The sequence below is a fragment of the Ascaphus truei genome, chromosome 3, assembly GCF_040206685.1.
Source record: "Ascaphus truei isolate aAscTru1 chromosome 3, aAscTru1.hap1, whole genome shotgun sequence".
In the NCBI taxonomy this organism is placed as follows: Eukaryota; Metazoa; Chordata; class Amphibia; order Anura; family Ascaphidae; genus Ascaphus; species Ascaphus truei.
The window spans coordinates 101498221-101508158 of NC_134485.1; the positions used below are offsets into that span (position 1 = coordinate 101498221).

A 9938-nucleotide genomic window follows, 5' to 3' on the forward strand; every position below is an offset into this window, starting at 1 on the left:
TCAAAATCAAGGGGCACTTCCCGAAGAAGCTCCGGGTAATGGGCCCAGTCCACAGACTGACTCTGGTGGCTCCAATGAGCCCTCATCTGGACCCAAGGAGTCCGTGTTTCATACCAACCAGAGACAGTTGTACCTCCCATGAGGGAAGCTGAGCCTCAAAGACTACATGTACTACTCTCCAGAGAGAGTTGAGGAAGAGCTACAGAGAAGCCAAAGAGTAAGGCACCCTCCCAATCGGGTAGCCTACGATTCATTTGGGGCACCCCACTATGAGGCTCAGCAGTGGTCTAGGAGCAAAATCCAATTTGTGATGTTCACAGCAATGTACAATCTCATGTAAAGCCATTGCATCTGTTATGTTGTATATACTGTACATGTAATGAATTTTTATTATATAACGTCTGTTAATGGTTGTGTGCAATGTTCCCAAGCGGGGACATTGGTCTTTTCACCAGGGGGAGAATGTGGCCACAGTTCCCTTCTGGGCTCCTCTTGGCCCACCTTACCTCCGGGAGCGCGTCGGGTGGCACGAGTGCCGTCGGAGTCAGCGGTAGACCCAGCGGCTAGGCAGAAAGGTGGGGGCAATAAGCAGGGAGTGCTACGGAGGCTCGGAGCGCACTCAGCTGGCGGTGCCAGTGCAGGAGACACATTACGCATGTGCAGACCTGTCCCCGACCCCAGCGGCCATTGGAGTGCTTTGCGCATGCGCAGAGCCACAGCAGCAGCAGTGGCCATTACAACAGAGGTCCTCAGGGGAACTATATGCCCCATGATGTACCAGGGCTGCCGAGCATGTGAGCCCGCACAGCCAATAGGGTTGCTGCTTTTCCCTGCACAGTGATTCATACACTTGGCGCGCTTCAACCACGCTAGTCAGTCGGAGCCAGGACAGAGAAGGGGAAGGTAGGCTTTGAGTGCCAGTGGCACTTAGACTAGGCCAGAGAACACCCTTTGGTCCCAGATAGGCCGCACTCAAGTGAGCTTGTGGTAGCTTCAGGTAAGGCCCTAGATAGGGACGCTTCCCCATTTACTGAGTAGTGTCAAGGACACAGAGGAAGACGCCGCACAGTGATTGCGGCCTGTGGTCTGGGACCAGGCCACCTTGGTTGTAAGAGACTCAATAGTGATATTATCCATACCGGAATTCACCCCAAGCAGAGGTGGACGCCATTGCGGATTACAATGTTTGATCAGATGCATCCCCTTTGTTAATCTGCATTACCCGGGTGGTGGAGCTCCGGGCAGGTATCCAACTAAGTGCACCAACACTTTACGGGATAGCGCTATCTCCAACACTTTTGGGTGGGCCCTGATATTGTGGGAGAAGGACATCAGTGTATTGGTGCTAAGCCCCTATGTACTTTGGGGGTACTCATTGGTGGTACTGGGTTGAGCCTATTCTACTATGTGGTACAGGGTACTGTTAGTGTGTTCAGTAAAAGTTTTTAGTATATACTTGTGTGTGTATTTTTGGTATTGTTCCTGTAAGGGGCTTATCCCACCAAGTTGGGATCCCTTGCAGGTGGCAGTGCTGTCACCAGACAAATCAGGTACACCACAGGCTCCCAGTCCGGAGGTTCAGGCCTCCTGTGAGCCACGGTAATGCACCACACACACCGTAGCCGACATATCTCCCATAGGGTGGGGGAAAGTGTGATACATACATACACACACAAACACACACATATGTGTGCCATAGTTAATTCAGTCTATGGTCATTTGCCCCCCTGTGGAGATATTGATATCATTGACTGCTAGTCTATACATTATATTCCACAGAGTGTGCTATACACAGGATCTTTTCAGGTCCCACTTTTGAGACATCGATTTACATGTTATCAGAATATTCCTATTGCACCCTGTTTAGCTAATATCTGAGTATTAGGTTGAGCGGTAGGGTCATTACAATTGTTTATTAGGCAGGAAGTAGTAAGGAAGAAAGTTATATTGTAAAAGCTTTTATGGAACAGGGATGACACACCCTTTTGTATGTATGCAATTCTGGATTAATGGCAATGTTCTACAGTTTAAAATAATACATTAAAGTACAAAAAATTAGAGATTGAGATCGCGAGGAATAACACCAGGCACAAGCCCAGTGGACCAACAATACATTTGAGAAATAGAAAACTTCATTACCAAATGCCAAACCCAAGGTGTGTTTGCCAATTCTAAGATTCTGTTTATACCAACTAGGGTTACTGTATTAACATGCAACATATTGGTGTTTTCCTCTCATGGAGGGAGAGGCAGTGCTACAACCCATGGTTTGTGAAAGAGTTTGGTGCTATCCTCTCATGGAGATAGAGGCAGTGCTAATACTTAATGGTGAACAGCAGGGAGTGGTTGTGTCCTATCATGGAATTTTGGTTATAGAATTTGGATTGGCCCACTGGGCTTGTCTGGTGTTATTCTGGGACAGACAGACAGACAGACAGACTTGTGTGCTGGCAAGGTCCTCTTAATTTATCAGAATGTGAAAGAAATGCTGTGCCTATTTTCACCCACAAGTGTCTTGGTGTTGGGTGTAGGGGGAGAACATGGGGGGTCATTTTGTTTTTTTGGTATAAACAGAATCTTAGAATTGGCAAACACACCTTGGGTTTGGCATTTGGTAATGAAGTTTTCTATTTCTCTATGTATGTATTTGAGCTGGTTTTTCTTTACAGCAAGTACATTTTATGAAAGTCATTAAAAGCATGGATCACAGTAGTACATTGGTCTTCCTTTTATTAACAAAGGATAATAACCCCTAATATACAGTAAATGAGTCTTGCAAAGCATGCGAATAGACTGTATAGTTTACAAGAAAACAGGTTTTACCTTCTTCATTTTTAATTTCTGCTTTCAAGAGCTTTAATCCTACACAGGCACTGAGCAGCCGATCTGTCCCATCCACACTGGTAGCCAAGCGAGCAGCGATGGCTGCTGCAGATAAGGCTAGCTCTGACTCATGCAACAAATCAAAAACTCCCAGTTCACATGCTGTAAACATGGTCTACAAGAGAAAAGAATCACTTATAGTAGTATTTTCTTTCATATCTAGCACTCTCAATAAACCGAGCATTGTACATATAGACCTATTTACTAAAGTAATTTTGGAGTTAAGAAAGTGTTTGGTGATGTATTTTACAATTTTTTGGAACACAGTTACTTCAAAAATATCTTAGGTGCCGATCTTTAGAAGACAGAAAGTTATGCCACCTTAAACTTGGTAAAGTTATTTTTTTACTCTTATTATAGGGAGGACAAGTATTTCAGAGAGAGAGCTTTATGTTACCTAACCTAGGTGTATTTGATGCTGAAAACAGAACATAGAATTGAATTTGGCAAATGTGCACCACCTTTTACAGTCGCCAAATCCCAAACTGCAGTACCTGGGGAGGTCTTTTGGCATCAAGCTCAACCTATATGTATAGACAGAGGCCTCCCATTCTACAAAGATCAAAGCCGGTATGATATGTTTCTGAAGATATGGTTGAGTAATTCCTCTTGTTTAAAATAGTCCCCCCCCCTCCACCCCTCAGTCTAATTTTAGATAATATATAGTCAGAGCCGCTGATAGAGTAGCAGAGCCGAACAAGTATCCTGGGCTTGGTGGCTGCGGGGGGCCAGTGTTGGAATTTGGTCCCAGCTGCCAGTAACCTCGTTGTCGCCAGGCCCCAGTTCTCCCCAGCTGCAGGCCTTCCTCACTAACACTTTCCCACGCTGAGCCTCTGACGCGGGCCTGCGCCAGCGCTCTCTGATATCAATACGCACCGGAAGAAAGCTGGGCCCAGCTTCGGGTGTGTACTGGCATGATAAAATAGGCCGGGCACGCACCGGCTTCATAGGCTTGGTGAGGGACAGTGTCAGTGAGGGTGGCCTGCTGCTGGGGAAAGCTGGGGCCTGGTGGCAATAAGAGTACCGGCAGCTGGGCCAAGAAGTCAACTGCTTTGTCTAGTCCGCCGGGCCACGGCTCCCCTCTGCTGCTGGTCTCCCTCACTGTCCCACGCAGGGCCTCTCTCTGGCATTGGCATGCGCACCGGCATGGGAGAAAAGGCCGGGCAAGACAGTGAGGAAGGGATCAAGGCCCACACAGCATGAGAGAGAGGGAATCCCAGCAAGCGGCCTACAGAAGCTGAGGGAGATCCGGGGCAGCAGAGGCTTGAGACTATCCCCAAGCTAGGTACATTTCTTTTTGTATTTATTTGGGGGATGGAATGTATGTGTTTTGGGGCGGGGGAATGTACGTATTTGGGGGTGGGATGTTTTTGTTTTTTAGATATATTTGCGGGTGGGTGGTTTTCAGTATGATTGTATGTATTGGTGGGGAGGATTTTTGTATGTATTTGGGGGGTGGGGTTGTGTTTTGTATGTATTTGGAGGGGGGTTGTATGTATTTGGGGGATGAGATTTTTTTGTATGTTTGTATGTATTTGGGGGGATGAGGTGTTTTTTTGTATGTATTGGAGGTGATGTGTTTTTTTGTATGTATTTGAGTTGTGTTTTTTTAATGTATTTGGGGGATGGGAGGGGTTGTACGTATTTGGGGGGTGGGAAGTTTTTTGTATGTATTTTGTGGGGAGATTGTGTGTGTGTGTGGGTGCTGGGAGGGAATGATTGAGCGAGCAGGATTGAGTGAGAGTGGGGTAATTGATGGAGGAGAGTGAGAGGAGTGTGGGGGTGTAAGAGAGGGAGTTAGGGGAGGGAGTGAGTGAGGAAGAGAGTGGGTAAGAGTGAGACGGAGAAATACATGGGAAGAGGGGGGTCGCAAGGTGTGAAATGGAGGGGCTTCCAAGACTACCGACATGAGGGGCCCCTGTCGTAACTCTATTCCTGGGCCCGGGAAATCTGCCTCTGGTCCTGTATATTGTAGCGTCATTTCTCATTCTGTTGAAACTAACAATGACAGATTTCACAAGCTTTTAACCTGTCACACTAAATTGTTTAAAGCCATCCAATTAGATCACAATCTTGCAAGTAACAGTTGTACATGATAACATATATACTCGTGTATATGTATTAACAGTAATTTATAACATCAGCTGCATAGAATAATCCTTGTTTAGGAAGAGGTTTTTTTCTTACCTTAGAGACAAAAAAGCCATCCATATATTCAAGGATTTGCTTTGGATAGTCGAGATTTTCTGAAGAGTTCATATTGTTGTGGTTTACAACAGTTCTGCTGTTCTTTATCTGCGTAAGCTGCTTTATACCTAAAGATTAATAGGCGTATAGTACAATGATTAACTAAGCATATCAAATAGTTGCAAACTTAACCCTGCCTATTTTGTATTTGTATACGCATATGGTATGTGCTGACCCCATCAAAGCTTAGCACATGTTCCTCGTGAATTGTGTGGCAAAATAACTAATGCTTTGATCTTTTGGCCTAATGTGCCATACAACAAAACAATTAACACATACAGGATAGGGATAGAAAGGACAAACATTTTGCAATACTGTATTTGTGGCATTTCTTACCAATGCTGCCAATTTAAAATGGCACTATTGTGCCACAACAATAATGAAAACATTGATAACACGTAGCACATAAAGGTTAGAGGGAGGGTCAAAGTATGGTTGCAAACATTCCGCGTATTTCTTAGTTTCAGTTGTTTACTAGACTGCAGGGCCGATGAGGGCGGGGGGGGAGGGAGTCAATACAAATGACCGGGCCCGGTGGTCCAGAAGGGGGCCCGACTATATATACATTTGCTGCGCTCTTGGGCCTATCGGGTCTGATAGGAAAGCCCTTGGCCATGGCGGCCGCCTCCTTGCTGCGGCCCTCTTCCTTCTGAACCACAGCTTGGACATTGTGTTACCATGGGAACATGATGCTATATTTGAGAAGGAGGGCGGCAGCAAGGACATGACTAAGTGCGGAAAGAAAAGAGCTGCTGGGGGGGCCAATTTTTTTTTCACGGGGTCCTGAACCTGCTCTCAGAGGCCCTGTTAGTGCTGCAGTTAAGTTTCTCTGGCATATGCTCAAAATGAAGTAGAAGAACCTCAATGTCTTCTTTAGGATCCCATTTACTTCTGATTTATGTTGACGGGTTAAGAGTAAGGCTGAGATTATACCAAGTGCTGCAAGGCGGCTGCGCTATTCTGTGACGTCATCCAGCGCTGCCGCCGAGCTGTCGCAAAAAAAAACCAATTCTCAATCTCTTCCCCAGCCTAGCATTACGGCGCACCGCGACCATCGCTAGCGGTATAAGCAGTTTGATTGGTTCTAAGGTAATTGTTGTGGCGCCATGCCGCTACACGCAACGCCGCACGCATTTTTGGGTATAATCTCAGCTTTATATTTCTCTACGACACAGCTTTCGTAACAGAGGACTAAAGCTGAAAACAGAAACCGCTGCTGTTGCTCCTCATTTTGTTCGTGCTGTTATTGTAGCTGCTGTTAGTATTGAAGTGTCAGTATTTGTTGCTGCTGCATTTCTGCCAAATGATGTAACAGTTGGTCCATCTTCCTTGCACTACCCCCAGTTACATTAAGAGCAGAGATTGTTGTTCCCCAAAAGCAATATTTATTGATGGCACAGGGTGGGCCATATCTTTAAGTAGAAATTCCCTGCAGGATAATCCTGGAGATGGTCTTTTAATGATGGAAACATCAGTAAGCAAATATCTCTGCTTATAACTGCTGTGTATCTCTGAGGGAAGAAAGAGACATGTCATCAGGATTGTCTCTTTGTAGCCTCTCACAAAGGTGAGCTAGACTGCCAGAACCAGCCACCTGCAAGACCCAGAGTTGATCACCTGCTATCGCAAAATGAAAGATGCATGAAGCGTAATTGCCTACTCTAGCTACCAGGCAAAATGTACATATTCATCATAATAGGGAAATCTGTAAACATATGGAATTCCCCATAACTTTATCCCCAGTACCAGTTAAGCACCATCTGCCATTGTAAGCTTCTTATCTTTCAAGTGTTAATGGAAGAAAAGTCTTGTGCTTACACAAAGATATAATAGACAGAAGTAAAACACATTTCACCAAGGAAATAGAAATAGCTCGCTCTACTGTACCTGTATTGTGCTCACCCAGAATATTTAAGCTTCCTAGCAAGCTTAGTTACTGCACAAGAAAACTCAAGTGAAACGGGGAAGAGGAAAGCGATATATCCTTTATATAGGGGCACTCCTAGATATACCTAAATTTTAGCTGGCTTACTAACAATATACGTCCCAGCTAACATATCCCTTTGCACCGTTAAAACATATTACTTGGGACTAGCAAAGATTTGACTGATTGGTAATGGGTTAAGTTTTCAAAGTCACCAATACCTGTATGTATAGGGTATTGGTAAGATCACATTTTAATTCAAATGTATTTTAATACATCAAATAATTATTACACTCACACGTTTTTAAAACGTTTGAATCGTCTTCCTCGTATTATAATCGTGCTTTTTTTTACAGTTTGAGGGTAATAATTATTTGATGTATTAAAATACATTTTAATTCAAATGTGATCTTACCAATACCCTATACATCCAGGTATTGGTGACTTTCAAAATGTAACCCATTACCAACCAGTCAAATCTTTGCCAGTCCCAAGTAATATGGTTTAACAGTGCAAAGGGATACGTTAGCTGGGAGGCATATTGTTAGTAAGCCAGATAAAATGTGGGTATATCTAGGAGTGACCCTATCTAAAGAATATTTCTCCTTTTCCTCTTCCCTGTTGCCCTTGAGTTTTTGTACATTTCACCAAGACCATACATTATACTTTTTATTGCAGCAATCAGATTTGAATTAATGTCAAGCATTAAATACTGATACAGTATATTACAAATTGTGCAGTAAATTACATTAGACACTTAATTTCTGTTCTTATTTGTAACTTAGAAATTACATGTAACTGTGTTACATAATATATTACAACAGTAACAAAAAATAAGCATTAACATACTAAATACATCTGAGTTTGTACATTTATGTAAAAGGGCTTATATTTGTTTGAACAATCTGTTAAGAAGGCTACGGTAGTCTGTACAAATAAATAAAGGTAATGTGAGCTTCATTAATAGAAATGTGTGATTTAATGGAAATACCAGTAAAGCAGAAAAAGGTCCCAGTATGTTAATTCATGTATTATATTATATAATATTTATTTTTATTTAACCAGAATTTTTTTTTTACCTCTCCTTTTCAAGTATGCCCTGTTGGACTGAAACTTTGTAATCAAACAAATTATTTAGTTCATATCTCAAAATGTATTTAATGTTCCCTAAATAAACACGGTGATTTAAATCAGTACTCACATACTTTTTGTGCTTAAATTTATATAATTGAGTATGGAGAAAAGTGATATGCATAACCACAGTAAAATAAAGTGATGCGTCACGCCAAATCATGAGACATATACTGTATTGTTTTGTGTTTGCTACATACAGTACTTGGCTTGTTGGGTATTGTTGGTAGCGTACTTTTGTCAAATAGCAGGCAGTGGTAACTCACACCACTTTAGGCCGCGCTTATAGTGCCGGCGACAGCGACGCAATGTCGCGTCAAAACAAATGCATTGACGCCGTCGTGTGCGCTTATAGTAAGCATGACGGCTTGGTCACAACAGTGTCGCGTCACTGTCGCCGTCACTATAAGCGCGGCCTTTCTCTGCGGCAGAGACATGCACCTCACAAATTTGTTACAAACTGAGCTGATTAAGAGCAATCTACAACTATGTCTACAGAAACATAAACAAGACAGAGCAAAGGAGCTAATCAAAGATGCATATTCACTATGTATCTTGTGAATACTAGAGGACTATATTTTTTTGCGACCCCGATGTTGCAGTGATTCCTTCCTGCAAATAAACTCAGAGGAATGTGGTATATGTGGTGCTCAAAATTGAGCAGGTAGCATCCTTAAGCATATTGTTAATAAGATCCTTAATTAGGAAGTCCGGCGATGATGGAGTGCCCCTCAATAATGCATTAAATCTGCGTGTAACTGCGTGTAACTTGATAAAGTACCTTTGTACGAAACGCGTAGGTGCGTTCTATTTGTCCCCTTTTTTCCCTGTATGTGTTAGTTGGCTAATACAAATTTGAAACTACTGCGGAGTGGCCTGGTTTTGTTTTCCCTGCTTCACATTGCAGGGAGTCTGGAAGCTGTGCTCTACCCACACCAACTACCCTCTGCAAATAAACTCACCTGTTTTACCAGCAAATCCTGCCTGGATCCCCGTTTTTTGGTGCGCTTGGAGCGGTGCTCTCCTTCTCCCTGTCTTCTACCTACAATCAATTCTCCTGAGACAGCACGACCACAGAGTCGGGTTTACAGGATCTCAGAGGAGCAGTGAGTATTCAACGGCTTTGCATCACAAGCATACACTGCTCATATTTCATTGTCTGTGAAATTCTTGTGCTTTTTGTCTGGCTCAGCAGGGGTGATTAATGACTCTGTTTGAGGAGGGGGTAGTGGTTTCAGGCCATCCTGAATTCCTCCCGGCCTGTCAAGACTTTCTACCAAATCTCCACCCTCCCCTCCAGCAGTGTTTGTTGCTTAAACCTCATTCTTTTCTGGATTACTGGACTGTGTACATTTAATCATTGGATTACAGAGGTTACACTGTTGACAGCACAACAAACATTAATACTCACTTTGCCCCATGGATTGCATTCCATATTACTCTATTTTAATTCTACTCATTGACTTTTTGTTATTGCATTGATTCTGCTTCAACTTTGTAGCACTAATTCGAGACTCTTGTTTCGTGACTTCTGGATTTAATTATACTGGTATGTATAGAATCAGTGTGTGCTACCTGGGAAGTAATGGATATAGAAGGGAGTACTCTGGTGTACTGAAGATCAAAGAAATCCCTTAAAAAAGGGATTAAGGGATTTCTTTGATCTTTAGTACACCAGAGTACTCCCTTCTATATGACTTAAGAATCTACCTTGTTTTATTCATTTTCATTTTGTCTGAAACTTGGTATGTTT

The 9938-nt window shown here is 43.1% G+C and overlaps 1 protein-coding gene across 1 annotated transcript in view; it reads right to left on the reverse strand.

Moving 5' to 3' along the window:
* LOC142491681 (acetylserotonin O-methyltransferase-like) overlaps nucleotides 1-9503 on the reverse strand; it is a 45514-nt gene extending 36011 nt beyond the window's left edge. The window contains exons 1-3 of the mRNA XM_075594597.1: nucleotides 9148-9503; nucleotides 5071-5198; nucleotides 2824-2998 (exon numbers count right to left, since the gene is read on the reverse strand). Coding sequence (XP_075450712.1) covers nucleotides 2824-2998; nucleotides 5071-5142 — 247 coding nt within the window. The 5' untranslated portion in view covers nucleotides 5143-5198; nucleotides 9148-9503. The remainder of the gene's footprint in view (nucleotides 1-2823; nucleotides 2999-5070; nucleotides 5199-9147) is intronic.
* Nucleotides 9504-9938: the final 435 nt, after the last annotated feature.